The sequence below is a fragment of the Falco punctatus genome (genome assembly GCF_963210335.1).
Source record: "Falco punctatus genome assembly, chromosome: 1".
Lineage (NCBI taxonomy): Eukaryota > Metazoa > Chordata > Aves > Falconiformes > Falconidae > Falco > Falco punctatus.
Window position 1 is genome coordinate 105,390,611 of NC_137580.1, and position 27,052 is coordinate 105,417,662.

General features: G+C 41.5%; 1 protein-coding gene across 7 annotated transcripts in view; it reads left to right on the top strand.

The window, feature by feature from the left end:
- Window positions 1-27,052, top strand: part of CUX1 (cut like homeobox 1) — a 281,049-nt gene that overhangs the window by 173,970 nt on the left and 80,027 nt on the right. For all 7 annotated transcript variants that reach the window (XM_080393233.1, XM_080393234.1, XM_080393235.1 and 4 more), the window contains exons 9-12: window positions 4,411-4,459; window positions 14,932-15,036; window positions 17,795-17,983; window positions 23,824-23,882. In XM_080393233.1, the coding sequence (XP_080249359.1) occupies window positions 4,411-4,459; window positions 14,932-15,036; window positions 17,795-17,983; window positions 23,824-23,882 (402 nt within the window). The remainder of the gene's footprint in view (window positions 1-4,410; window positions 4,460-14,931; window positions 15,037-17,794; window positions 17,984-23,823; window positions 23,883-27,052) is intronic.

Here is a 27,052-nt window from a genome sequence, read left to right on the forward strand (position 1 = left end):
CTGTGGTTTTTATTTCCCATAAGCAATTGAATTGAAAAGTGGGGAGGTTTTGGTGTTGTGTCTGTTTTTTTTTTTACACTCCTTAAGTTTTTTTTTGTTTGTTTGTTTTTTTTTTTTTAATAGATGGCGTGTTAGCTTTGAGGGCTCTTTCATGACTGGTAAAAGCTTATACCTTGTAAAATCTATAGCTTTTAATGCGTTTTGTTTTTCACTTCAAACGCAATAGCTAGAGAAGGAATTAAAGAATATTTCATGGTCATGGCATTTCAACACTGCAGATTCTTTTTACTTGGTGATGCTTGTTCTGTAGCTCCAAATGCTTGGGCTTAAAATTTGATTTCCTAAATTCCTTAGCCTGAAAGCGCTGAAACTTAGAACAAGCTATCTGTAATACAGACTGAAGAAGAACTGTCTTGCTTGCATGATTACTTTTCCTCTAACGCAGAGATTATAAGGAAATAGATCAGATAACTGCTTATGCTATCTGTGGAATGGAAAACACAGGGTAGATAATACTTGTTCCTGAAAACAGCTTTTATACACTCTTTTTCTCATGAACTGTTTTCATGTTAAGAAAGTATCAGCCTTGGTAAACCCTGAATATTGTTGGGTTGTAATGTAGAAAACTGCTGTAAACCACTGTAAATATCAGTGTATTTTAGCAAAAGCTCTTCTTCTTACTAATTGCCCTCATCCTGTGTGTCTACCTGAAGACACACAGAACTTTGGGCTTTTTCTCCTTGCCTTCAGCTCTTGGGGTGATGGGGGAATCCAGGCACTCACAAGAGGCCAAGTTGTGTGTGGCTTCAGGAATGAAGGAAATTGAAAGCAAAATCATCAGGTTTGTGTCTCTTACGTAAGTGAGTTTAGTTCACATGGGATGACTTCAGTCAGAAATTTAGGGGTCAGTATAACCACAGATTTGCTAAACTTGGCCACGGTTCCCTTCAAGGTTCCCACCAGATTCTCAATGAAAACCTGCAGGACAAGATGCCAGCAGCCTTGAGCTGGATGGTATTTTGCCCGTCAAGTAGTTCCACTGAAATAAAAAGGAATATTGAAATAGGAAGGGCTGAAAATGAGCAAATGTGGCAGATGGTGAATACATCAAAAATGACCTGTGTGGGACTAATTCGGTAAGCCAAAGCAGAGTTTCCTCGTACCTTGCAGGTTTGAATTCGACATGGTGCTTTGTAAACAATAAATCAATGCAGGTTGTTTCTATGAGTGAATAAAAGGTGAGAGAACTGTAATTTATTTTATAATAAATACTTCTGCTGAGCAAACAGTGAATGTAGCTATTAGAGACTTTCTCAAATAAGTGATTTTAGACTGCTGAGTGCCAGCTACTGATGTGGTAGTTGAGCTTTTAAAATGAAAAGACTGAATTCCTTTTGAAGATTCTTCTGAATGCTGTTGACATTGGGCTAGGAAAGAATATACAGTAAATTAATTCATTACTTTACTTAAAGATAACATTTATGGTTGCAGCATTAACCTCCATTGGTGTGCAGACTGCTAGGCTGGAGATGTTTTGCTTGAATTTTTTTGGAGATGTTGCATCCTTTTATTAGGTGTGTGGAGACAGATTGTGTGCGGAGAAGCTAGGTAAAAAAATGTATGAGGGAAAGGGGAGTTCAGGATCAGTCAGCTGGTGTGTCTGGATACAAGGACAAAGGGACAATTTTGCCCTTGGCTACAGTTTGACACTTCTACTGGATTCAGTCAGAATTATCTGTGTGCGCTGAAGGGCAGAAATGTCATTTTTATGGCGTTCTATATCCTCGGTTGCTTTTTTTTTTGTAATTGGCTGCGTATACCACTGCTGTAATAGAGCTCTTAAATCCTGACCCCACTGAAATGGCATACAAATACTGGTATTAATACTTCTGTCCATTTTAAATACAGGATTGTCCTGAGTCCTTCCACCTCGTTTTTCAGGCAGTGTCCCGTGTTTCAGCCCGTTTTACTGGCAGCCACACGCCTTTCTGCTGGCCTGGGGTGCTCTTCTGCCTTACTGCTCTTTGGTCCCACCTCCCCTTGGCCCTTTGGCTTCAGACATCCCTCTGTTCCTTCTCCCGCTCTGCTGTCTTCATCTGTTTCTCTACCCTTGGCTCCTTCGCTTGCCTCCGTGACCTTTAAAGGTGGCTGAGGATCCTCTGATGAGTCCAGCCCCCCTTGCCGCTCATCTCTTCTGCATCAGAGTCCCCTCAAAAAGAACCAGCATTCCCTTGGCATAGTAGGGTGCTCTTCCTCTCCCCGTCCGAGGGTTTTGTGCTTCCAAGTTCTTGGCAGGTTCTGCAGTTTTTCAGACCTTTGGCTGATACCTGGCACCCCCTGTTTGGGAGGAAAGGCAGTAATTTAATTGTTCTCCAAACCCTACGGAGAAGCGAGTGGAAACTGGGTTCACTTCTGCTGTAGCCGGCGTGTTGGGACGGGACATTCCCAGCTCTGATCTGGGAGGCATGTGACATAATCCAGACATCATTTACTGGCTCCATATAACCTGAGGCATTCACACATAAATTCAGCCTGAATGCATAAGCTTATTTAAAGAGGATCCTTAAACTATCCTAGCTAAAAATATTTGTAAAATGCTGGGAAACGGGGGGGCGGGGAGGGGGAGGGGTGCGTTAGGATGCTCCCTTCCCTCTTATCTCTGTTACAGATACTTAATGTGGCCGCTTGCATGGCCTTAGAGACATCTTTTCTATGTGAAATACTGTAATTTCCCTAAGTGGGTTAACAAGGATTTGGGGGATGGAGTCTAAAACTGAAGATGTTTCACAACTACCGAGGCTAAAGAGATGGAAAGTGGTGGTGTAGGTTTATGGTAACCTGACCGGGTTAGTCTTCTGGCACTCCCTGCACACTTGGAATCTTTATTTGCCCAAGGAGTGATTGTTCAATTCAGTAACTAATGTCTATTATTTATTATTAATTCAAAACATCATGCACATGATTTCTTTCCAATGTAAGAGCACATTAGCTTCTCCTGCACAAGAAAACACATGTTAATCTGTTTTCCATTATTGTCCAAAAGATTTTTTCAAAAGGCAGTTCATGTTGCCCCGACAACATTAAAGGCTGTAACTAAAAATAATTTTCCATTAATTCATATACATACACATTTACTTATTATGATCTTTTACTGCATTTCCCTAAGTGTGCACCCCGAAACCTAAAATGCTGTTGAAGGGTAAGTCAATATTCAATATAATGATCTCGTGTTGAGAGTGCCGCTACCCTGATGTACTTCAATTAACCATCTTTCCCAACAAACACCTGCATAGAAAAATGTATCTTCTGTGGGATCAGCAGAAAAACAAACCCTGACTTTTCTGCCTTGGCAAAGGAAGGGAATTCCAGAATTTCACAGTTTTTACTGATAATGATCTGCTACAGATTAAAAACAAAAAAACAGACATTATGGTGTTGGCAGATTGCAAAAGGACTTGCTGCTGTTCATAGGAGATGAGGATAGTGTTTATTGCTTCCATATGGTCCGGAGATACAAGACAGGCAAAATGTCTGGGGAGAAGTAGTATGTCTTACTGTATTGATGCAGAACATGCTTTTACATCCGTAGGCCCTTTTCCTGGTACCTTTCACAGGTGAGAGCATGAGTGTGACTGTTTGCCCATGATTCAGCGTGGCGATAAAAATAGATTGCGTCAGGATTGGATCCATTTATGTGAGCGAAGCCTTAGAAATGCTGGGCTCTTTAAAGGGTCAGGGCTGGTAACTGCCATCTAACACACGTGTGTGAAGGATCTATTTTTCCTTGACTGTTTGTATAGTTTTTAACCCTCTGACTTTCCTATTCAGCTTTGTAAGGTGCGTTAAGAGCCTGAGTCTGAATTGAAGTGTTTCATAAATGTGTGTCAAAAAACCTCTTTTCCGCATAATGTAAAATTAAATTTCTTGGTCTTTTTGAGCTCATGTTTTATTATTTTTAGCCAAATTTAGAACCAAACTTCTAGGCACAGGGAAGAGTAAACAGGCTACTTTTCTTTACGTGTATACAAGTAGTTGACTGAAGAACTGTAGTCTTTGGCTTCTCCATAATTAACACTTGTGAAGCACCTTTACGTGTAAGAAAGATGACACTGCCCTTCTGCAGAAGGTTGGGGGGTAAGATCTGATGAATGTGCTCAGATACCGATACACTTATTTCATTGCAAAAAGGAAACAGGCAAAGGAATTGGAAATTTGCAAACCAGTCCACCAAGCTGAAACCTAAAAGGATTTACCAGTCAGAAGATTAGCTGATTGGTCTTACTGTGTCCTTTAAAAAAAATATGGAAAATTGGTATTGTTTGTGTGAGTGTTGCAATTGTGCTGTGCATGAACTCATATAGCAGGCATTTTTCATGTGATAACAGGACTTCTGCTCTCTTCTTCTCCCAGGGCTGATGAAATCGAGATGATCATGACAGACCTTGAAAGAGCAAATCAGGTAGGATTTTAAATGAGTCCCCCATAAAATTCTAAGTGTGACTTTTGATTTTTTTTTTTCCTTCTCTTTTGGATTGCATGACAGTTCTTTTATATGCACTTAGCAGTCATAACTGTGTAGAGCAAGAAAATATGCAAATTTAGAGAAAAATACAGCTCTTCAGGGATGCTCTGTAAGGATTGTATGCACAGTAGATTAGTACTTGCCATATATTTACCTTCCAATAATTTAAATTTAACTTTCCCACTATAGTTATTTGTGGGTTTATGTTTCTAAATCCATCACGTTGGCCCCTACTGGGGCATGCAGGTAACTGGTTTACCCAAATTGAAGGATCTCTGTCCTGCAGCAGGAGCAGGACTGCCAGCAGCCTGACCTTCTGCTGCAGCTCCAGCTTTTGTGGGCTTCTCTGCACATTTCTTTTTCTTTCCTTTTCTGATGTGTTTTATTGGCGTATTAATTTTTAGCAAGGGTTAGATCAGAGTGTGCCATGCAGGAGAACAAAGACATTGTGATTTGTTCCTGCAGATGCTAATTTGGTAGGCTGTGAAATGTCTCCGGCGTTCCCTCACAGTGCACGCACTCCTGAGAAAGTGCCACAATCAGATGGAACTTTTTAAAACCAAAAGTTTTTTAAAAAGCAAACCCAACACCCCCAAGCAAAGTGCCTTTCTGGCCCAGTCTGTACTTTGAGTGACTGTTTGAGGTGGTGGAGGTGGGTATGGACGTGCAGGATTCACAGGTGAGGTATGCAACGAGCAATGGCTTCACAGAGGGGAAACCTCAACCAGGCGTTTGCTTATCAGTGAGCTTCGTTAATCCCTCTGTCAGGTAAGATCAGAGATTACAGATCTTAAGTCTCTCCGGTTATGGTTTTATAATCCCGTTGAAGCTTACCTAAGCACAGCTCGCTTCCAGGAGGAGGAGCTGCACCTCCTCCCCCCCCCACGCAGCCCTGCCGCACGCCTCGTGCCGTCAGTCGTGGTGGTGGAGCTGCACCATGAGCCAGACCAGGGCACTCATCCTGATTCCACCTAACCCCCCTCCAGCTGCCGCTCTGTTTCGTCCTTTTCCTTTTGCTAGATCAGCTCTCAGCCCCCACACTCCCCTGGTGCAGCTGACAATTGTAGCAAGTGTATTGCCCTTCACGTTAGTTCTTTATAAATTGGAAAAATACTAACGAAGCAGAAGGCAGATTTGAAAGTTGATGGGTTGATTGTTTAGTCGGTGAAAGAAAATTGGGGCTTGCACAGTGGGTTTTTAGTTCTGTCAAAGAACTTTTGTAGACAGCATTAAATATTTATGAAGGTGCTAGTAATTATTTGAAAATCTGTAGCGTTTTTAGAAATAACGTAGGTGTTCAAGATGTTTTGGTAGAATTATTTTGTGATTTCTGCAAAGGCAGTACGTATTGCAAAGTTGGAGCAATGATTTACGCAGTGGGTTTTTTCTTTTCTCAGGGTAGAAAGGCGGTTGTAGTCAAAGAATAGGTATTTCTGATTTCCTCATTGCCATACTAAAATGGAATATATCTATTAATACAGAAACGCTAAAGACGTTCTCCTGTCTAACTGGAACAAACCTGCCATGTGTTAGGTTTTTTTACTTTATTGGGGTTCTTTTTGAATCGGTCAAAATTTATAACTGCTTCTGTGCATAACCCCTTCGTTTGGTTTTAATTCAGCAAACTGAACGTGCATGTAAACATCAGGGTGCAATTCATCTGAGCTGCTGTAAAGCCAGAAGAGGTGATTCTGTCTGCCCTTTCCCCACTATCCCCATCTCCCCCCCCCTCTGCTTCCCCCCGCCAGCTGCTGTGGCCCTGTCCCCTCCCTAACAGCAGCCTTTGCAACTGGGGGACCCTTCATTGAGTCCATTGAGCACGGGAACTGCAGAAAAGGCTGAATGTGGGGTAAAGGGGCCAGGTTTGTGCTCTGTGGGTTTAGCAAATTGAGGCAGCTCCATAAAACATGGGAAAAGCAGCAGCAGCGCCGAGATGAAGGACACCAGGGGAGCACGTGGCCTCGGAGGAGACAGGGAAGGGAATGTCACCAGTGCAGGAGCTGTGAGCTGCTGGCGTAGCTCAGCTGATTTGCTGAAACATGCCTGTAGTCCTTGTCTCATGTGATGCTTTACCTTTATGAACCACTTTTATAAATTATAAGTAATCTTTGTAGCAGCGATTCCTGCATTTTACCTCTTCATAGTTGGGGAAAAAAAATTGGAAGAAATTAAATCCGTTGCACAGGACAGAAAGTGAGTTTGCATCAGGTTGAAGTGTTACAATTGCAGAAACAAGTACTTAACATAATTATGTATCTAATAGTTAAATTAACATTTCCTTTTATCATTTCAGTAAGTACTTATTCCCCATTATTAAGGCTACCTTTAAAGAGTAGTGCTCAGCATGACTCCTACTTTGAGAATAGACTGCCTTGCTGAATTTGATGTGATGTTTTGCTGCTCTGGGATTAACACTGACCCAAACGACTGGGCTTTGGAGCAGAACTTTAACAGAACAGCAAAATGATTCCACTGAAAATGTGAAAAATATTTGCTGTAAGTTTTTAAGGATTGGATTTTTTGATTTCTTGGAAATCCCTTTCTGAGTTACTGCACTTTTTAAATCCAGAGCTGGTTATTTCTGAACTTCCCTTGCTTTATGTGGGGATTCCTCTCTGACTTAAGAGGTGAGGAGTGCCATTTCCCTCTCCTGTTGTGCAGTAACAAGAGGGTGGATGTACTCGTTGACGTTGATCTAGTTGTCTGTATTCTGGGTGGTGAAAACCACGGGGACAGAGCTGATGATGCAACTCCAACCCTCACGTGTTGGGTGAAGCACTGAGTCATGCTTCTTAGCCTTCAGAGTCCATCACCTCTCTTCTCCCACTGTTTTCTCCTCATTTGGATCCTCAGATTGTTTCATGCAGGAGCTTTCTGGGCTTGTTTGCATGCTACTATCATCCCCAGAAGAAATGACTAGCTCACAGAAATAATTACCTTTAAATACCAGTGAGCTTTGCAATTTTCTGCTTAGAAGGAAAAAGGGGGTAGTGACCGGCAAAGCTCGGTTTCTCTCCATTGTATCGTTAACGCAAGGTATAAACTGAATTTTCCCCCAAACCATAACCCTAGCCAATGAAAGAAAGAAATCCCTCGCTTGCAGGGAGCAGCAGCTGCTGGGATGAGAGCCCTTCCTCTGCTGCTAATCCAGGCACTCGGTGTGGTCAATCCAAGATCTCCAGTGGGGTTTTGTGGCGGGGCTGGTCTCGTTCCGACTGACAACGCTCAAGCAGAGGAACTGAAGTACACCAGTTTACACCTGCTGTTAGGGTGAGGCCGGTCCTGGCTGGGAGGTGGGTGTCAGCGGTTGCCTGTGGAGTAACCCATCCACTTTCAAGTCCCAGGAGCTCTAAACTGGTACAAAAAGAACAGGAATGGTACATTAGAATGGCTGGTTTGCCTACGCCTGCCTCAAGAGGAGCCATTAGCTCTGTGACTGTAGCTTTAGCAGGGGGGTGAAGTCTGAAGCAATAGCCCTGCTTGCTGTAGCAGTGAGATGCAACCGCGTTGTCTGCAAGACAGCAGCAGAGCTGTGGGCAGCAGCCGCTGGGGATCTGTCCTCCCTCTCCCATTCTCTCCTCATCCCCAAGGTTGCAGGACTGGTATGGCTTGGGTCTGTAAAGAGCTGAAGTCAAAATATACCTACATGCAATAGGAATGGCTTATTTTCACTTTACTAACCTGCAGGCTCGATAACAAAACTAGCCCAAGAGTTCACCTCGCATTGCCATGAAGATTTAATAATCCTGTAGTTTGGGGAAGGGACTGGTTTTATTAAGATTTCATTTTGCACAATAAATCACTGCATATTTTCTGATATGCTACGAAGTATAATAATAAATAATTAAAACTAAACTACACTTACTTGTCAAAATAAATGATTTATCATAGTTTGGGATATAGCATCTTTGAATTTTTTATTGTTTGATTCCCAGAATATTATAATATCTAATCAGTGAAGTTAATGAATTGCCAGTGTACTTTTCTGCATTTGCAACAGTTACAGTTGTGTGAATGTATATTTTACACAAATATTTATGGTTAGAACTTTTCTGTACATTTTCAAGTTTACACCTTTCTCGTAAGTGTTTACGGCACTAAGTCACGATTCTTTGGGACAACAAATTTATTCAAGCAAATTATCCTGTTTCTGTACTTCTCTAGCAACCTGGAATCACCTAGTTGTTCATGGGAAATACTGAGGTTACTGTTGAAAAGAATACTTCCTATGTTATGAAAATGGAAATACTTTGGCGTGTTAAATTAAAAAAAAAAAAAGAAAAAAGAGAGAGAGAGAGAGAGAGAGAGGCTTATCTTAAGGTTTTAATATTGAGTCTGAGTTTGTGTTTTCATGTCATTGATGTATCCAGACCTGTTTACTGGCTTTATACATTCAGTTCACGTTGTTTTTTTTTTAAAAAAAGGAAGAAAAAAAAGTCTAATGAACATGGTAATTTGGGCTTCCTGGAAAAAAAAAAAAAGGCACTTTTTTACTTTTAAAAGTAAAAGAGAAAACTTCAGTTAGGGTTGGTTGATCCTGGGTTATTGTATTTTAACCTTGAGAAGGAGGAAATAGATTTGAAAAATGGACTCAGATAGAGGTATCCTTAGATTTTGAGAGTAATAACAGAAAAAGAACATAGGACTTTTTTTTGGTGGACTATATTATGAAAGCTATAGAAAAAGAATTAATTTGGGTTTTTTCTTCAGTGTCTGTCTGGTGTTATCCCTTTGGAAAAGCAAAATGTTTCCATTGGTTTTCTTCCCATCTTCACAGTGCTGATAGTGCTCCCAGATATCTACTTACTTTTTCTGGGGAAAGCAAGTCAAATACAGAAACTTCTGTTATTAATAAAACAAGAAACACTGCTCTTTCTAAAATATATAACCATTTATTGAAGAATCGAGACTGGATCAGTACTATTTATGCCACATAAGTGTAGTGTGAGGTTTTAAGATACGGGTTAGTGAGTTCAAGCGTTTTTGGGACCAAACTACCACTAAAATACATAAAGCAATGTCTGTATAGAAGTGGAAAGCAAGCTTCACCGGGGCATTTTAGCAGAAACGCTGTTCTCGAGACTATTTTTTTTATTTCATTGGGTATGGTACCTTCCCGTCTCTAACAAATCACATTGGAAAATGGTTTGAAAAGATATTCCCACTAAGTGAGACGGCTATAAAATATGTATGTTTGTGAGCAGCAGATGGAATAAATGCTCCTCTTTCACTTGGCAACACAAACGCAACACACTATAGGTAGTGCAAGTGCTGTGTTGGGAGGGTTTTGCTCTGACCCACCAGTGGTAACAAAACTAGTGATAAGGCAGTCCTTGTTCTTATGTTTCCATGAAGAAGGGTATTCATCTTGGCGTGACTCCTTCGTCTGCATCAAGGCTAACACGGGTACTGCCCACAAATGCCACTAGACTATTTGCTTTTTATTTCTGACTCCCTTTGCGATGAACTAGATCCTCTGCTGTCGTGATGTGCCATCGCTGTGCTGAATTCAGCGAAGTTACGCTGGTTTATAGCAGATGAGGTCATTCGCTTAATCCTGGGATTTCACTGTCTGTAAAATGGGAATGGTAACATTTACTTTCTAAAGTGCACTGGGATCCTTGCACGGCAAAGTGCTGTATAAAGGCAAAATATGGTTAATATCATTTTCGTACAAACACAAGAGTTTCCTGTAAATGCTTGGGAATACATTTATCTGGCAGACTTTCAGTGCGCAAGGGAAAGTACAATAGCCTGGAGACAAGAAGGAAGACTACCCAACCTCTTCTGTTTGTTGGAGATTTTTTTTTTCTTTTTTCTTTCATGTAATTCTCCATTGCTAGAAACAAATAGGTGCCAGAGCCCCGAAGAGTCTTTCATGTCACAGATTTTCTGCTAACCTTGCTGCTGTTCTGGGAAAGCTAGGGTCGTTTAAAGGTTTTAAAATAAATTTTTATATCTCAAAAGTTAGAAAATTAAAGCACATTGAACCATTGTGCTTTAATTGATCTCATACTCTGAGAAACATAGCTTTTTGCAGCAGCTTGCAAGTAAGAATGTCGGCTTCAAGCGCTTAAAACCAAGCATGGTGATTACTGCCATAACTGGGCTCATTAACTTCAGCAGAATTACTTGTGATAATATACACTCCTAGCCCACAGGAAGACTTTGCCACGTAGAGCACTGAATTTGGCATGTAATAAGGAAATATAGTGTGGCTGGTGGAACTTTAAGGGAAAGGTTATACTTTTTGCTTGTAAGTATCTCATTTTTGCTATTCACACCACTGGTCTTTGATCAAATTAACATTTTACTGTAAGGAGAAGAGCACTCAGTTCATGCTATTCATTATCTTGTCAGGAAACAATGAGAATATTTTAAACTGGATATATTGTTTAAGGCTTCTTTTTTTTTTATTAATTGGAAATTACACAGCAGCACGACGATCATGACCTACTGGCTCTGCTGTGAACAGTACAATATTTACATGCTATATTAAGGAGAATGAAAGTATTTTGATATATTTTGTTACCAGGGAGGTAGCTCACTGCTAGAAAAACAGCAGTACAGAAACTAGGAGGAATTGTATGACTGAACTATCCAGAAAAATAGCATTTTTAGACAATGCTGGATTTGCATGATCTCGTCAAGGCCAGTAGTGTGACTGTCGCAGTCACCATGGGTTTTCTAGGCTGTGCATAGTAGATTTGGAAGTAAGAAACGAAGAGTTTTAGCACCGACTGATGAAAAGCAACTGTACCATGGCTGTATATATTTTTTAGCCGAAGTGGGATAATTTCACACAAAGAGAAGGTTGCGTGAACTTTCCAGCGTCACCAAGTTGTGCAAGATTGCTAGGTTTTAGCGATTTTCCATACTGGCGTCTGTCTCTGGCTGCACTCTCTTTTCTTATTTCAGGAAAAATTGTTCAATCATTTCTAAGAACAAGATTAGGGAAAAAAATCCAGTTTTCCCCACATTTTACAAGTTGTTCTTGCTGTTTTGATGAGGAGCCTGCTGTGCCCATATTTAAGAGAAGGGGCTTGGCACTTCATGAGGGAGGGTTTGCCTTTTTCTCAGGGTTGTATCTTCTGTTGCTTCAAGTAGGAAAAAAAAGGGGAAAAAAAAAAACAACAAAAAAGCACCAGTTTGGCCAGCCTAGAAGCGTCTTTTAAAAAAAAAAAAAAAAGTTCACACAAACTCAACAGAATCTGGTTTGAATTTGTCGGCTTTGATGTCCGTGCCTGTCCCAAGCACACTGCAGTCGATCGCTGCGCCGGCTGGGTGAACATTAACCAGCCAGGTTTTGCTTCTCCTGGTTGTAATGTAAGGTTCAGTGCCAGTTTGACTGGGAGCACTGGGAGGGGAGGCGCTCCCCCAGGCTGCCCCTGCTGCCCCGGGGAGACGGGCAGCATCAGCGTGAGAGCACGAAGAGCAGGACGTGGAGAGAGGAGGGTCGTGGTGGGGAGAGAGGGAGGAGAAGGACCCAGACGGGGCTGCTGCGAGGACGTTTGGAGGAGCAGCAGCAACAAGGTAAAGGGGAAGGAGGAGATCGGTGGGGGGTAAGACTGATGCTGGAAGTTGGTGTGTACGCATTGAGTCGTGTGAGAGACAAGTTTCCTTTTGGCTGCCTGAAGCTAAAGGCACTGTGAAGCTCCGAGGAGGCAGAAATGGTGCTTCCAGCAGCCAAAACCAATTAGGAAGGGGACAAAGTGACAAGCAGAGAAGGGTAGGAGTCAAGAGAGGCAAAACCCAGAGGGTTTTGCAGGGGAGCGGCACTGCAGCCGCTGGATGGGGTGTTGGGTGCAGGCAGGTGTGAAGCAGAGAGGCTGTGCTTGGTACCACCGTGCTCAGCACCCACCTGGCAAGGTGCTGGGGGCCGGAGGAACCCGGATAGCTCAAACTGGGGGTTGTGCCAGTGCATTCGTTAACGTTTCTGAAGCACTTAGATCCTTCAGGGGTGGAAACCAGAGCGCAGCCCGTGAGGAAGTGATTAATCCCATCTGCAGAGGAGGGTGGGATTACTTTGCAGTAAATAAACCGCAGAGGTCACAGACGGAACAAGGAGGACAAAGCAAAATACGCATTCACCCAGCAATATTCATCCCGAGAGCTGAATGAAGTAGGGGATCTCGTCGGGAAAAAGCAGTAGCATGTTACAATGCGGTTCCAGCCCACCTCCCAAAGCCCAGCGCACAGGGGGTGGCCAACCATACCTGCAGCCTTGGGGTTGGCTTTTCAAAACTTTTAAGTGCTCAATTTTCAAACTACCGTTCTTTTAACAGGTTTTTGTGTGTCATTTATAATTTATATTGCAATAGCACCCAAAAGTGCTTTCCAGACGCTGAGCACATCTGTAATTCTGGCTCTAAAAAGCTTCCATTCCGGGGGGGGGGGGGGGGGGAAGGGAGAAAAATTGACTGGTATTTCCCAAACAGAATTGCCCAAAGTTTCTGTTAATGTATTTTTAACAATGCATAGTACGAAATCTTGTCTAATATTATTCACAGGATTACAACAGGTGTTCTGAATTGGCTGGGGAGGCTGTGCAGAAAGGGCAGCTGACAGCTTACTGTATATGCAGATGTAACATCTATTAGAAATATCCTCTGTGGTTTGCTCGCATGCAAGCTGAATAGATTCTCAAAACAATGCTGCTGTGAATGGAAGCCATCAGCAGAATTGCTTAAGGCTGCAAAAGCCATTACTTATACAGCAGTAGATGCAAGTGCCACAGCGCAGTAACTTGTCCCACTTTGCCAGAGTTGTTTAGCAGTTATTAGATCAATACATGTATCTCCATATCTAATAAAGTGCAAGAAAATAATTTATCTCAAGGTGTACTGTTAGCTCAGTTTTTTACCCTAGTATTTATTATCCAGCTCCATAAACAAGGTAAACTTTCTCTTTTGTGTGCCTTTTTTAATGCTGCCGCTGTTTTTTTCGAGCACACAATAGGTTGTGTCCTGTGCTCTGATTATTAAAACCTTGTTACTGTACTTTTTACAATTACATTTTAATTACAGCTGTAGAACCTATGCAGAATCATTTAATATAATGTTGTGAGCAAATAGCGCAGATGATGCGTTTAGTATTTGATTGCTGTTAGTTTACTGATTGATTAAACATGCAGACAGAGTCTCTGCTTTGAGTAGTAAGTCAAAGACCATGCACACACAGAGGGATATAGGTTTCATATTCACTATTTTAGATGACTTGGGTTTTCAAAAGGACCAGCTGAAAAAGCAGGGAGTCTGGCATCTAGAAATAGAGCAGCTTTGGCAGCTTAAAAATGGCAGTGTGAATTTATTATTCAATAAAGGAAGGGACCCATTGGTATAAAGGGTAAAGGTTGGTCAAGCAGAGTTTTGGCCTTGATTGGCAGCAGCTCATGAGTTTGGAAGAGTTGGTGATGTCTTGCAAGTGGAGATAGAAAATTATTTCAGCTATTTTCTGCTGAAAGTGCAGCATGATTTGCATGGAGTAGCCCAGGTGAAAAGCAGCGATTCCTCAAGGAGGTAAGCTGTGTAGTTTTATAACAATAAAATAAGGTTTTTTTTAAAAAAAGAGAGAAGAAAGTCTGGCCAGGGGGAGTATATACTGTAAAACAACCAGGTTTTTTTCCACTTTTCTTAACAGAAGCTTGTACACAGTTATAGAAAGGACTTTGCTGCTATTTATTGCCTGAAATTACTGATCCATCTGTCTCTACCCAGACTCTTGCACGGACAATCTTTCCTGATAATTCTGCCTTTCTCCTTTCTATTATTATTCAATATTTATATTGGAATTTTGTCTGGTAGCCAAGTCCCTGGCTTATCAGATATTGCGTAAATCCTCAGCAGTTGGTAACTGATCTGTGCAAAATTGTCACTTTAGGGTTAAATATTGTTGAATAAATAGACCTACTGAAAGAACAGAATCTAACTATTTGTGTTTTGGGAAATAATTACTCCAGAAAGACAGCCCACGACATTGTATGTGTGTTAGAGAGAATGGTCAGAATATCTTTTAATTCAGCATTTACCCGTGAGAATTATTCCCAGGAGGAACCTTGCAATAAAATCTGCTTGGTCTATGAGAATAGAAAGAAATTGAATAAAAAGACTCCATTTCCACTTGTATTTATTCAGTCTGGGAAATTCAGTGGGCCGCAGCATTAGTATCAGCAGGGGATTCCTTGCTCCTAGCGTTAAATTACTGTCATAATCGCTCAATTATTTCTTCCTTGTACTGTTTAAAATAAAAATCCATCACATTCTATGTTTTTTTTCTAACATTTATTAGGTTGAGTGTTTAGGAAAATCAATTATATTCAGTCAGGCATGAATTGATGAATGTTCTTGTAATAATTGTCAGTTGTTAAACTGAATGTACTTTCTCTTTTCACCCCTTTTCATTTCCTTCAGAGGGCAGAGGTGGCTCAGAGAGAGGCAGAGACCTTAAGGGAGCAGCTCTCGTCAGCTAACAAATCTCTCCAACTTGCTACGCAGATCCAGAAGGCACCTGATGTGGTGAGAGAAAATATTTACTGACTCTTACAGGTTTCTGACATTCCTGCAGTACAGCTCTTTCAATTTATGCTCGCAGCTATAAAAATATCTGTTTGGAGTCATATTTTAACTGAAATGGAATTGTGTTCCTTTGGGATTGCGGTTTGGTTAAACTTCTGAGGGGGTTGGTGGCTGCAGAAGACCACGGGAAGGACAGAGGTCGGTCACTTTGCTACGTGGTGACGGGTACCGTGATCCACAGCTCTCCAGGGCTGCTGGTCCAGGTGGATAGCAGAACTCTCAGCAATTATCTCACGTTGGTAAGAGCATCAGCAGAGGGAAAATAAAGGCAGCAATGTGGTGTAACGAAGAGTGCCTTGGTGGGCCATCAGCATGTGCTTGCCTGGAGGGCACAGCAGAGGTGTGGAGCTTCAGACCAACGGACCAGCTTTGCCCAGCGTTGGCTGCGTTACGGGACCTGCTGCCTGCCCGTGCCTGGGTCTTGTTATTCTTAGTGTATGGGCTGTCAGCGGAACTAGAAATAAATTCGGTATCATTCCAGTTTTGACCGAATATATCTCAACTGAGAATGACACCTATAAAGCCACTAAAAGAAGCCTAGAAAATGCAGAAAACATCCTGCACTCCTAAATGTTTTGCTGCTTGTTGCCTTCTCTGCGTGTTTCTAAATAAAGCAAGTGCTGCTGTTTGGGGAGGTTGGTAGCGCTGGCTTTGCTGATCGGACCTTGCGGGCACAGAGTGCTATTACAGGACTCCAGCTGGTCCTGGGTTAACAGGTATCACAGATGAGCAGACAGATTATTTTGATTTTTGTTTGCCAAAGGAGAAATAGGAGTATTTAAATGTAAATATGCAATTAAGTGAAATTTAGTCTACTTCTAAGCAGCAGATTTAACAAATAAAAGAAATCATGCTGCTTATATTGCTTTTTTTCTTGCAAGCCATATACATGCTTGACACTGATATCGGAGAAACACATGGTTGCCTTTAAAATACATTTGCAGAGAATGAGTAACAAACTGTAAGTCCTCCAGATCTGTTCAGTCATCTATTAATACAACCCAGTATTTTCTCAGAGAAGTCAAAAGATAGACAAGCAGGCTGCAAAAGAAAAAAAAACAAAAAACAAAAAACAAAACACAAAAACCCAGAAAAATAAAAAGCCTGAGTATCACTTGTAACTCTGAATTACCGGCCTCTTCCTATCTCGTGTCCTAGTCTTATCATTATTTTAACATTACGTCTTTCTTGTATTTAATAGTACTTCTGCACTTCATTTATATTTAATATGACAACTACTGCAGGATGAAAATGATCATTATCTATCTTATTTCAGACTCTACGTTCTAGTCTCAATAGGCACAAGCAGCAGATGATTATACAACTTGTGATGTTTCATGCAAGCAAATTAGAGGCTTTTTCAAGTTAAAAGTATAATTCAGTGTAATGGGAGACGGTTGTTAACTGCTGTTCGTACATGTAGCTTTCCGTGAGGTACAATAGTATGTAGTCACTGAGAACCAAGTTAAGTGTTTACAAGATATGGGAAAGGTATTTTGTTGTGCCTGTGTTTTCCAGAAAGCAAGGTAAGGAGTATATTTCAATCTGCTGCAATGTCATCTTTAATTGTAAGGAAAGTGCCTGGGTGACAGCATCAGTGGGTTGAATTTTCAGCTTTTTCGCCATAGGATCTTTGGTTTATAATGCTTACGATCATTGTCTCGCTCTTGGTAAATGGATTCTTTCCTACTTCACTGGTGTTTTCTGAGGAGCAGCCGTTAACCTCCGTAAGACGCGTTGCAGGCTTTTTAATGGAACGTGCCTTCATTGTCGGGCTGCCTCGTGCTCCCCGATCTGTACGAGGATTTCCTGATGGTCTTTGTGGAAGAGAGGTTCAGACCCCTCCAATGCATTATAGCTATTGATCTCTCAACACGAAAGGAGACAAAAGAGATGGTACAATTAGTCTGTGTTATCTTTTCTGAATAGATCTACCTTCTTCTAAACATCCTCTGTCCTCTCTTTATTTCTTGTCCTGCTGGGAAGTCAGTCTAGTGAGGAACTTTCAGACTTCAGAATGGATTTTGCAGCCATGAGAAACGGGAGAAAGAAAGATCCTGATTTTGGAAAGGGAATTTCTGAAAGTGGAGACCAAAGGGAGAATGGCCTTGTTTTACAGCTGTCACATCTGCCTTCATCCCCGTGGAGGAGAGGCTTTAGTTGTTAGCAATAATTTTAACAGCGTACAATTTTCATGCAAGGAGCAAGTTCACTGGAAGTAGCAGTTTGGGGCAATTTTTGACAATTTTGCCTGAAACATGCAGCGTGCATGCAAAGAGCCAAAGGCACATGACTCTGCTGTTCCTGATTAAGAAATTCTGCTCCATTACTTCAGAATATTTTATCTGATTAGTATTTTGTGAGCACAGATTTTCATAGTTGTCAAAGCATTTGGACTATTAATAATAAATAGATCTAAATAGAATCCTTTGACTTTCATGGTTGCATCTTTCCAGTGCACTTAGGAAATAAGGAAATTTATTTTCTCCATTATCACTGTTTTACCAAAGAGCTGTCCTGGGGAGTGGGAAGGTTCATCTTCCAGATTCACCCAGTCAGTGATGGGAGTCCCTGATTTAGAAATTGTTTCTGTCTCTCATGCCACCCGGTGCTGGGTTGGTCCTTACCTAACTGTCCCAAATTCAACCTTGTGGCCTTTTCTTTCTTTCTGTGGTCTTAAGACTTTTTTTCCCATTAGGAGCAGGCCATCGAGGTGCTAACACGCTCCAGCTTGGAAGTAGAACTGGCTGCGAAGGAGCGAGAAATCGCCCAGCTCGTAGAAGATGTCCAGAGACTCCAGGGCAGCCTCACCAAGCTGCGGGAGAACTCCAGCAGCCAGATCTCACAGCTGGAGCAGCAGCTGACCGCCAAGAACAGCACACTGAAGGTAGGGCTCTGCTCCCTGCACAGCACCTTTTGTACCTCCTCCACTGAGTACCCATACTGGGTTTTACTGACCTGACTTTTCTGTCGTTCTGAGAGGCACCGTAAAAGCCGCTGATTTCTCCGGGATGCCGGTGAATTGTAGTTACTGTGACATTTTATTCTAAGTGATCACAGTTTTGCTGAAATTGAATTCGCCTAGTTCTCATTGTTTTGAATTTTGTATTATTCTGGGGGGGGCAAAACTTGGCTACCTTTAGAATTACAACCCACAAACCCCAGCATATATTTACCATGGATATGTAGTGAAGTAGCTGAACTGAAAAGGCACAGAAAATCCTTATTAGGTTTCAAAACTTTAAATTCCCATTGCAGTGATTGGTACTGAAGATTGCCAGGAATGTTTATGGCTTGTCTTTGAATTTACCTGCTACCCCCTCCAGTTCTCTCCACTGGAAAAGGGAAGTGTATCATTTAGGACATAAAGACAAGTAAAATCAAGACACGGAGAGAAGGCTTTTTGGTCTTAATAACTTATCTTTTTTAACTGTGTATTTGCTGCCCAGTAATTCCCATTTATAATTAGCGGTCCAGTCCTACACTCATTTGCATACCACTAGCACTGCACTAAAACCAGAAGAAACATCTAACAATTTTGTGAGTGACCCTTTTACCTTCTGCTTCAGCAGCTTCACTTTCTTTGTGCGCTAGCCCACACAGTTTTGATCTATCAGTAAGCATGAGAAATGTGTCCTGACATGTGTTATGAATCAGTTTCCTGTAACTCCTGTCTCTTCCATTGTTCTACCATCTATGAGCTTCAAAGTGTAAACAAGATAAATTTATCTATTCCATGAAAGACTTCATAGTCTTGCAGGTTTTATAGTCTGAGAGTTTTTTGAAATCGGGAGGCTGATAGTACCCACTTAGCTCTGACTGGCGTGGGTAGCTTTCCGCTATCGGAATGATTTAATGTTCAATTGAAACTCTTACAAATTGTTCTAATTCTGACATTTTTTAACAGTTACTAGTTTTGCTCTGGTGTAGCGTAATTTATGTGGAGAAATGTCTGTTAGGGATGAAAGCCGAAGTGTTGCATTCAGTATGCTTTCTGCATGTTTTAAGACAGCCTTGCAGAATTTTTATGAAAATTCAGTAGAGCAAAGGAAACCTATTAGGTTCTTACATTGAGAGTAGCGGTCTCTGCCCATCTGTCACCATGTGGGCACCACTCATTAATGAGCGAGGAGGGGGCTGGCCTGGTTTTGAGGGACACATTTTGCTGGCTACACCCGTGTTACGGGTCTTTTCTTATTTTTTCATAAAGCCTGATAGAAAATATCTTGAGTCCTTGCACTTGACAGATTTTCTTGTTCCTGGTGAGGTCAGTATTAGTTTAGCCATTAACTTCAAAGGGAATAGGATCATAGAAATGACAGAGCAAGTCTTTGATTTTCATTTCAGTAATCTCCTTCCATTTTCTCATAGGCTTGCCTGGCTAATACTCTGTATTTAGGTTCCTGTTGATAGTGTTTGATGCAGTGACTATTGATAAAGTTTTAGTCATTTCAACCCTCCTTAACCTTATTTGTTGCAGTATAAAAATATTGCAAAATACATACTTTTAAGCTAAAGTGCTGGGAAAACCTGTGTCTGAGATCCATTGTACAAAGAACGAAATCTCAGTGGCAATGTGTTGATCTCATGTTTGATTATAGAGGAATTACTTCTGAAATAACTGAGATTGTAATGGTTGCCTCCACAAAAAATGAATCACGGTTTCACAAATTAAAGCAATGTTCTCAGACCATATCTTGGGGGAATTCTTTAATACTCTATGACTTAATGAAACAATACAGAAATACTTTCAAAATTATTGCTTCTTTATCTTCATCTGATCTAATAATCAAAACATATCCTCTAGTAACAAGACTTTTCTAACCATAATTATATTAACCCTTTGTTGCTGGGAGTTAAGAGCTTCCCTGCTACCCAGTTAAAATGTAAAAGTGCCGGTTAGTAAAGAGATACATCAAATAACCTGGGTTAATTAAATATGGGCTTTTTAGTTTATCACTCTGAACTGAACTATGGCATTAGTCTAATGGGGTTTTTAAAATGTTTTAAGCCCCTTAATACAGCCCATGCTATTTACCTAAGACACTTTATTTAATAATACGGTAATGATTGGTTGGCTTTTTTAAATAACATAAGAGGGGACCCAATCTGTGCATGGTCTGACATGGGTTCATTCATACAACCAATGCAAGAGATTCCTTAATGTGGAATATTTGCAAATTTAGTGTGCAGAAATGCCACCAAGCCGTTCCTTCTGTCCTCTGGCTCCCTGCATTTTTTTGTGTTGGAGGACATTAGAATATATTTTGTCTGAATTAACCAGGTTGATATTTAGTGCAAGATATTAGTTCCTCCAGATTGTCTCACAGCTTGAACCTTTGTTATACCATGTTCTGTGCATTTTACAGGGTTCTTTGAGACAATTACCATACTAATACATTTTAAAACAGTCGTTGACTGGGAAGATGCCAAGTGCCTAAATGGTCTGCTTATATACAGGCATTGTGTTCTCAGTTGTTAGTTTATATTGTTTAGTAAAGTATACGTTGAGGTGCTGATTTTCCATGGCAACAATCTCTATATTAGGTACTTGGGAATGATGGATGTATGTGGGTTTTATACAATTCAAAGTAAAATATTGCTGGTTGCCATACTGCTATAACAGCATACAAGTACCTGAGAGTCTAAAACAGCTTTATTCTTTCAACAGCTTTGTTTTTCTTTTTTCTAACTCCTGTTTTGTACCTAAAATCTCCAGAAATACTTTCAGCATATAGCATATCCATGTACAGAATTACATTTAATATAATTACATTAAAATGAGAATCATTAGCTTAGTATTTTATTAGTATTATTTATGTTAGTATTTTATATCTGTTTCTACAAAAGGCTTTTTCTTTGCATATCCTTGCATAAGTATTTAACATACTAATCCAGGATATTGTTTGTTTTAAATTTATTCCAGAGCCTTTTATATGAGGACTAGCGTAAATAGCCAGCTATCCTAGAGCTCATCTGCTCTAGATCCCAAAATGTTACAAGTCACAGAGTGAAGGAAGGGGAGAACTGTAGTGTATCTTTGCTTTAAGCTGCAGAGCAGCAAAAAGCAGCTAGAAGCGGGCAGCAGAGCGACGTGGTCAGGAAGAGCTGAAAGATGCAGCGTAGGGTTTGGCAGGATGCTCACATTGCCTGCATCAAGTTTGAAACCTGTCGGTCATGATGCTGAGTCTCCTGCCCTGTACCCAGGGCTCTCTGGCTAACTGGTTTCATTTAAAGATCCCTCCCCAGTCTTACTGAACCCGATCTGGTGTATTAAAAAATCTAGCTGGGTTCCTTGTTAAAGTAACTCTGTTTTGCTCAGCGTGGAGCTGTAGCTTGAACAGCTGTTTGAACTTCAATGGTTGGACTTGATGGTCTCAAAAGTCTTTTCCAACCTAAATGAGTCCATTTAGGCTTGCAGCACGTTGTGGCTGGCCCTCCTGGAGACTTAGAGAACCGAAGTGACACCTTGGACCCTGGGATTGTGTACTACATTTGCATGAGATTTCAACAGATGTTGGAGATCTCCAAAACCTCAAACATCTTTGATATTTGTAGGATTTCCCTGGTCACATCAACCAGGATTTTCCTAGTTCCGTCAGTATTGGGGGTTTTAGCAGGGCCACAACACCTGTAGCGCTGTGTCTGCTATATGAAGCAAAGTCGGTACTCCCCATAGTCCCAGTTAGTAACTGGAATTTGGTAAGGCAGGACGTGTCAGAAGAAATGACTAAACTTGCCCTGGTGAAAAAAAAAAATGTTTTAGCTGGAATAGGCGTGTGGGTAATTTTCTTTTTAACACAACCCGAATGACTGCATGTGTTACTGTTGGGTAAGGATGCTGGGACACAAGACCTTTTAAGAGGCTGCTCATTTCGTCAATGTCCCATAGAGTGCAAATTCCACACTTAAGAACAATTCCTGCTTTCCTGCAACAATCGCTTTTGGTGGTCCATTAAGAGTTGCTTGTCGAGCAGCTGCCAGAGCAGGGCCCACCTATTACCGCCAGGAGATGCCTCTTGTCAGCAGTGGCTAAGAACTGTGGGTTGTGGTATCAAAAAGCAGGAACAGGAATTTGAGGGCTGTATATTGATAACGTTGATGTCCACTATGCCACTGCTTTTTCATATACGTACTAATGGCAAGGCAGAAGCGTCAGCAGTGCGTAAGCTGGAAGGGGCATCATAGCAAATCCTTTAAAAGGTGGTAAAATAGCCTGAAGTCCAACAGAGCCCCATCATGCTGCTGTCATCATCTGAAGACGCCTCGTGTGAATTGCTGAGGTGGCAAGGATGATGGGCTCACCAGTTCGTGGGTGCTGTATGACACGGTGGTTGGGTTTGCTGCTTATACCCATTGGATAGCTTTGAGCTGAGCGATACCTACACACTGGCTGACTTTCCCCACTTCGTCATTCCCACTTCAAATTATTTGTCTGTCCCAGCCCTGCCATTCATATACCCATCCCTGTGCTGGTGCAGAACTTTATGGGGCTGCATTTTAAACGGATTTGCTAAAATTATACAAGTTCACAGTAGCTTTTCCCTGCCTTCCTCCTGCATTCAACGAGAAGCCCAGGACTAGGTGTAGGATCTTCTTGAATTCACTTCTCCACTGAAGACAGCCTCTCCTGGACATAAAGCCCTATTTTTCTTTTTCATGTCATATATTCCTTTCGTTCTCAAAGTACGTGCTCTGTCTTTGAGGCTGGTCTGTCCTTGTGTTATTTCCATTTCCTGTGACCTTTGGGATTCTGTGCCAATTTTAACACCAAAAATTAAGTGAAGCAGAGCTACCCTGAACTTATCCATGGAAGTTGCAAGCCAGTAAGGTCTGTTCTTTCTTTGCTTAGATCAGGTGCACCTGTACTAAGCAAAGAAACGATTAGTGGGAAATTAATGTGGCTTCTGCAAGCAACGTAACGGCATCAATTATGTATCACTATGTTTTAGGCCTCCTGAAGCATTTATCCTGTAGTGATGAGCACAGTTGTTGGGAGCTGGGTAAGGTCCAAATGTGTGGCATTGCGTTATGGATTGTGTTAGGAGGTTTGTTTCAACATTTGTGGCATCTTTACACCGAAGAGAAGCCATTGAGACTGCCCCAGGTCAGGTAGACCTGAGCAAAAAGACCTGCTGCGTTGGTCTCAATGCTTCGTCTCCGGTGTGTAATCATATTAGTTATTGCAATAAGTAACGCTTGTAAAACAACTTGGTGCAGCTGTCTTGTTTGGGCATGAGGCATTGTACAAGTCTTACAAGCCTAAGGCATTCCAGTCAACAACAGCTTCTTCAGTCTTTTTTTTTTTTTTTTTTTCCCCCCTGTAGATAAGGTTATCGAGAACTGTCGTATTACGAATACAGTATGTGCCAAAGCATCCTGCTTGTTTACTCAATTTAGCAGTTTCGTAAAAATTTCAGCTGCCCTATTTTTAATACCTTCTTCCCCAATCTCTTTATTGAACACATGACAGTGACATTGCAAACAGCCAAATTGGGACCTACTGAGTTCTGTAATGCTTGGCACTCTGTAAACAAAGGAAGGAGGTATAATTGTGTTTATGTTGAATTGGTTATAGTTTGTTTTCTAATATATGTAAATTAGGTATGAGTCATTAACCCTCACTTGTGCGCTGCTGTATATATGGAATAATTTAAAGATGATTTTGAAAAGATGATGCAGAAAAAAAAAATCTAAATAATTAAATCCATGTTCTTTCTTTTAAAGCAACTGGAAGAAAAGCTGAAAGGACAGGCTGATTATGAAGAGGTTAAGAAAGAATTAAAGTAAGTGTTAAATGCTTACATAATTTTTTCACCAACTCTAGTTTAACAGTGCTTGTTACATGAAGCCACAAATCTGTGTTCTTGGAACAATAAAGAATTCAGTCAAAACCACAAAGACGGGGAAATGGGGAATATTGGCAGAAATTGCATCCAGAGCCAGTGCAACTGCTGTATCTGAGAGCACTCCTTTTTGTTGTTGCAGCAGAGTATTGGGATAGCAAATAATAGAAGTGTCCATGAAGAAAAGGTGCTAAAACTATTATCCACCAAGGGTAAAAGTTTGAAAGTCTGTAGTATTTCAGGTGGACCACTCTTTAAAAATCCCCAGCCAACAGCTGAATGTAATGTGGACCAGGAATATAATGCAGGGCCTTTGGCCATAGTATCTTTTCTGTGCTTTTGCCAGCCAGTGTTCAGCACTTACCATTTCAATGTTGTGCTTGTTTCACTGTATATTTTTTGCTAATATATTGTGGTTTTAAACTAAAGCCACAAACAGCCTCTTCCTATTTCAAGGGTTTTTTTTAGAGAGACTTAAAAGAGCCTCATTTTAAACTATAACAAGATAAGCTGTCAGGTTCAGAAGAGAACTTTTTTGACTGGAAATATGTTTAGTGTCAAGGTTGAAATAACTGCAAGAACCTCCATCTCTTCTTTCATCATTGTGGCATTTTTGTGTGTATTTTAAGAAGACTGAAAAAATGTTACCTTGTTTAATGAGGTATTTCAGATGAGGCTGGTCGTCATGTGCTTTTGTTTACACATCCCTGGAGAATATGGAAAGCAGGTTTGGTTTTGCAAGCCCAATGAGTGCCCAGCCCCTGGTGCTAATTCTATTGAAGCCACGCTGGCTGCAGTTCTGGTTCACTGCCAGCCGCAGCACACCCTGATGTAGGTCTATAGTTTCAGTCAAATTAAATGAATTGACCATTTTGTTGGTCATTACACCTGAATATTAACTGGCCTGAAAAAAAGTCATATTTTTAGCAATACAGGTAAATACACCCATGTTCTCTCCCAAGATAAGGAAACTAAGCTTCAGATTTCAGCTGGGTTTGTGCCCGCATGTAACGTATTGAATGGTAATTAGGCCACAACCTTCTAATGAATGTGCCAAAACAGCAAATGAGTTTTAAATCCTACCTGGTTTAATGCCTTTACTTTAGATATAAACTCATTTAGGACCCTGTGTTCCTGGCAGTAATGCCTTTTTTTTTTTTTTTTGGTGTCTTTTTTTCTTTTTTACAACACTGACTTATGTGAGGGCAGGGATGAGAAGGCAGATAAGTGGTCCAGAAGCCATGACACGGGAGTGTTCATACAGTGTTTCGCCTATTCTTGTTATTTCAAGGTGAGCCTGCAGTGAAATAGATGGGAGAACCTCCTGGAAGCGGCCCTTGTTTGGTGCCCATAAATTAGGGGGGAAAAAAGTACGTTCTCCTGCTGTTACAGGTTTTATATCCCCTCATTTGTGGGTAGCATGTTTTTATCTGGGCGGGCTCACTTTGGAGGGACAGCCAGCTGGCTTGTAGGTGGCCTGGGGTCCATACACCATCCTGCTGGATGCAGAATGGTTAAGACCCTCAGTGAGAGCACGGAAGATGTTTGCAATGCTACATCATCACAGCAGCTCATTCACGCCACCCTCCCTGCTCCCATCTGGTCCCAAAATCTAAATGTATGTCACCTGAGAGTGACAGTACATCTGGTATCCCTCAGGTATCCTGCTATGCCTGCCTTTGTGCCCTGAAACACTGACAAAAATGAGCTGCTCAGAAGGTGCAGACACACCAAGAAAAAAGGTATCTTGTCAGTAAGGAAGAAAGAGAATAAACTTCTCAGTTGTTTTGGCACTGATGTGCTTTCCTTAACCCTCCCAAGGATGTTAGAGGCATTCTAGGCTGAAGGATCTCATATGAGCCAACTTCTAGCCTTGGAGGAACTTACCTACTTCCACGTCAAGATCTGGGGTAGGAAGATTTTGGCTTTTGTGCCAAATGGCTTTTAAGCCTATCTTTGAGATCTGAGAGCTGTGTGTGTCCTTTCAGTTCCTTCTCGAGTAATACGATGGTGCCAACCCTCCTGCCTTTGAAGTCAGGATCTTACCAACAGAAAGTCGAGCTGTCCCAATGCACACTTGGCTTTAGAGTAAGATTTTTCAAGTCATCGCAAGATGTACAGCTTCAAGTCACAGGATCACTCCTTTAAAAATCAGACAAGGGATCCTGAGCAACAGATTGAGTCGAGATCTCATGGGCAAAGATATTCCTAGAATCCAAAGGGGAAACATTCTGCTTCTTCATATTCCTGAGGAAAATGTCTCTTGTGACACATTTGGAGAGTAATTTTTGACACGTTTAACTTTTACATTACTTGAAAAAAATGAATCTGCTGTAGTGAATATTCCTCCAAGGGCAATTTGAGATACCATCAACCTGGTTTTTAGTATATTTTGGGTTCTAAGCGTTAGGAAATTACCTGTGAAATTGCTAGAAGGCTATTTCAGGTAGCGAAGTAGGCGGAGGTCCTTCGAGCAGGCGGAGGTCAGTAAGTTTCCAGCTGAAGTCTGGATACGCGTGCCAGCTCCAGGCTCGCTGGGACATGCAGCCGCTGCAGGGTCTGGGTTCCTTGCTGAAGGTCCCAGTTAGCTGCGGGTGCTGGGAACCATGATGCTTTGGTGGAGCAGCCTGTGCAAGTGGAGAGCGCAACAGGATCGGGGCTTTAAAGCCAGGCTTTGAGTGCCTAGAACCTATACACTCTATATGTTTTAAGTTGATGTGGTGGTTTGGCCCTGGCTGGAGGCCGGGTGCCCACCCAAGCCGCTCTGTCGGTCTCCTCCTCAACCAGGCAGGGGAGAGAAAATACAATGAAAGGCCTGTGGGGTCGAGATAAGGATGGGGAAATTGCTCGGCAATTACCCTCACGGGCAAAACAGACTTGACTTGGGGAAATTAGTTTAATTTATTACCATTCAAATCAGAAAAAAATCTTCTCCCCACCCCGGGCTTAACTTAATTCCCCATTTCTCTACCTGCTCCCCACCAGTGGCGCAGGGGGACGGTGCGGGGGGTTACGGTCAGTTCATTGCATGTTGTCTCTGCCGCTCCTTCCACCTCACACTCTTCCCCTGCTCTGCTGTGGGGTCCCTCCCATGGGCATCAGTCCTCCAG